Raw genomic sequence first — 2,229 nt, forward strand, 5'->3', positions numbered from 1 at the left:
CCTTCATCAGAACAGGTCACTGTGATATTATATGCAGAGATTCTTTCTCTATCTAATTCACTTTCTGTCATTAAAGTGTAAAATTTTTCGGATGTGGACTTTAAAGCAAAATAATCGTTATTATTTATCACGCAATGCATGTTGCCATTATCATTTGAATCTGCGTCCTCCACATTTATAATGGTCACAACGGTGTTGGGTTTTGCATCTTCTGCAATCATATTTGATGTAGACATGATATGTATGTCTGGGCGGTTGTCATTCACGTCTATTATATCAACGATCAGTTTAGAAGATCCAGTCAGTCCACCATCATCCGATGCTCGAAGATTCACCTCGTAATTTTTTGCTTTCTCATAATCTATTTTTCCATTTAATGTGACTTCGCCGCTTCCTTTATCTATTTTAAACAGCCCATGGCCCTGATCTGTCATAGCTGAAATTGAATACGAAATATGACCATTAGCTCCCTCGTCCGCATCTGTTGCAGTAATTCTAATTATTACTGTTCCTATCGGTTGATCTTCTTTTATAAAAGCTTTATAAACAGGTTGTGTAAAAATTGGAGCGTTGTCATTTGCGTCTAAAACATTGATTATTATTTGCATTGTTCCGGTCATCTGCGGGTCTCCCCCATCCACCGCCGTCAGAACCAATGTCAGCAGTTCATTTTTCTCCCTATCGAGCTGCGCATTCAAAACCATTTCAATATTTTTACCATCATCCATTTGATTAACGGACTTCAGGGAAAAAATATCAGAGGGGTTCAAAGAATATGCTTTCAAACTATTTTCTCCCACATCGAGATCTGTGGCTCGGTCTAGTGTGAATGTTGTGCCAATAAGGACACCTTCACTGATGTTAAAATGAGCCTGGCTTGTTCTAAATGTCGGAGGGTTGTCGTTTATATCTGTTATTTCCACAGTGACACTGTAAAATTCCATAGGATCTTCCAGTAGTATCTGAAAATGCAGAGCGCAGGGCATTATTTGCTCACAAAGCGCCTCCCTGTCTATCCTTTCTTTCAGTAGCAGAATCCCTCTATCTCTGTTTAGCTCGACGTATGCTGTGCTATCGCGAGTGAAAACACGAGCTTTTCCACTTTTCAGTCGCTTCACATCTAAGCCTAAATCCTGGGCAACGTGACCAACAAGAGAGCCCTTTGTCATTTCCTCGGGAACAGAGTAGCTGATTTGAGCAGCCGCTGTGCTGAAGGAGATGAGCGAGACAAACAATAGAACTTGCCGTCTCGTAGTCATGTCGGATAACGTCTTCAGATCCACAATAGAAACCCGTTGTCCAGCGTCACGGTTTCCACTAATCCAAAATGTGTTAAACATGTAGGTATTCCTCAAAACGAGATCAAAATTCGGCCTCGATATTGTTGAAGCATACACACATCCGTGCATTTATCATTTACTGCCATGTCCAAGTCTTACATCTTTCTAAAATGTAGAGACGATGGGAGGTACCACTCGCTTATAGAGTATAAACCGAACACAGACTGGTCAACAGCGTCGCTTGGAGTTAAAATACCAAATTGCATTGCAGATACTCCCACTGAAATTCTGATAGCAGAGCTAGGATAAGATTTGTAATAAACAAACAAAAAACAACAACAACAAAAAAACAACAGGCACTTCTGAGCATGACATTTACAAACAAGAGGAATGAATCAGTGCAGGAAAGTGAGGAGAATGAAAAAGGTAAACACTTTCGAATGAGAAAAGTTATTTCGTTGCATTACGTTGAAGAGCACAAACAAAAGAGGGATACATTGTATAGAACTTTTGTGATGTTTTATTAAAAATATACTCATATACTAAAATATATTATTCTTTATGATGAAATGTTGAAAATAAAAAGAAGAGAAAAGACAATAACATGTCAAATGCAATTTCTAGAAAAAAAGCAAGATTCGACTCTATCCATGGTCCTGAATGCAAGTGGATGATAATGATGAGGCACACTCGGCTGATCTCACGCGCACACACACACACATACACACACACACACACACACACACACACATATATATATATATATGTGTGTGTATGTGTATATATATATAAACACACACACGTGTGTGTGTGTGTGCGTGTGTGTGTGTGTGTGTGTGTGTGTGTGCGTGTGTGTGTGTGTGTGTGTGACAGATCAGATTCCAAAACATGTCTGAAATAACCAACCTCTAGAGGAGAATCTGGTTCATCCAGAATGTTCTTCCCACTC

General features: G+C 39.3%; 1 protein-coding gene across 1 annotated transcript; it reads right to left on the reverse strand.

Moving 5' to 3' along the window:
- Positions 1–5: 5 nt before the first annotated feature.
- LOC107835491 (protocadherin beta-18-like) lies at positions 6–1,858 on the reverse strand (the record flags this gene model as incomplete). The annotated part of the gene is made up of 1 exon (XM_016667898.1): positions 6–1,858. A coding segment is annotated over exon 1 (1,404 nt), but the record flags the coding sequence as incomplete, so codon positions are not given.
- Between the last annotated feature and the right edge of the window lie 371 nt (positions 1,859–2,229).

Source organism: Poecilia formosa, unplaced genomic scaffold (assembly GCF_000485575.1).
Source record: "Poecilia formosa unplaced genomic scaffold, Poecilia_formosa-5.1.2 Scaffold3037, whole genome shotgun sequence".
NCBI classification, from domain to species: Eukaryota; Metazoa; Chordata; class Actinopteri; order Cyprinodontiformes; family Poeciliidae; genus Poecilia; species Poecilia formosa.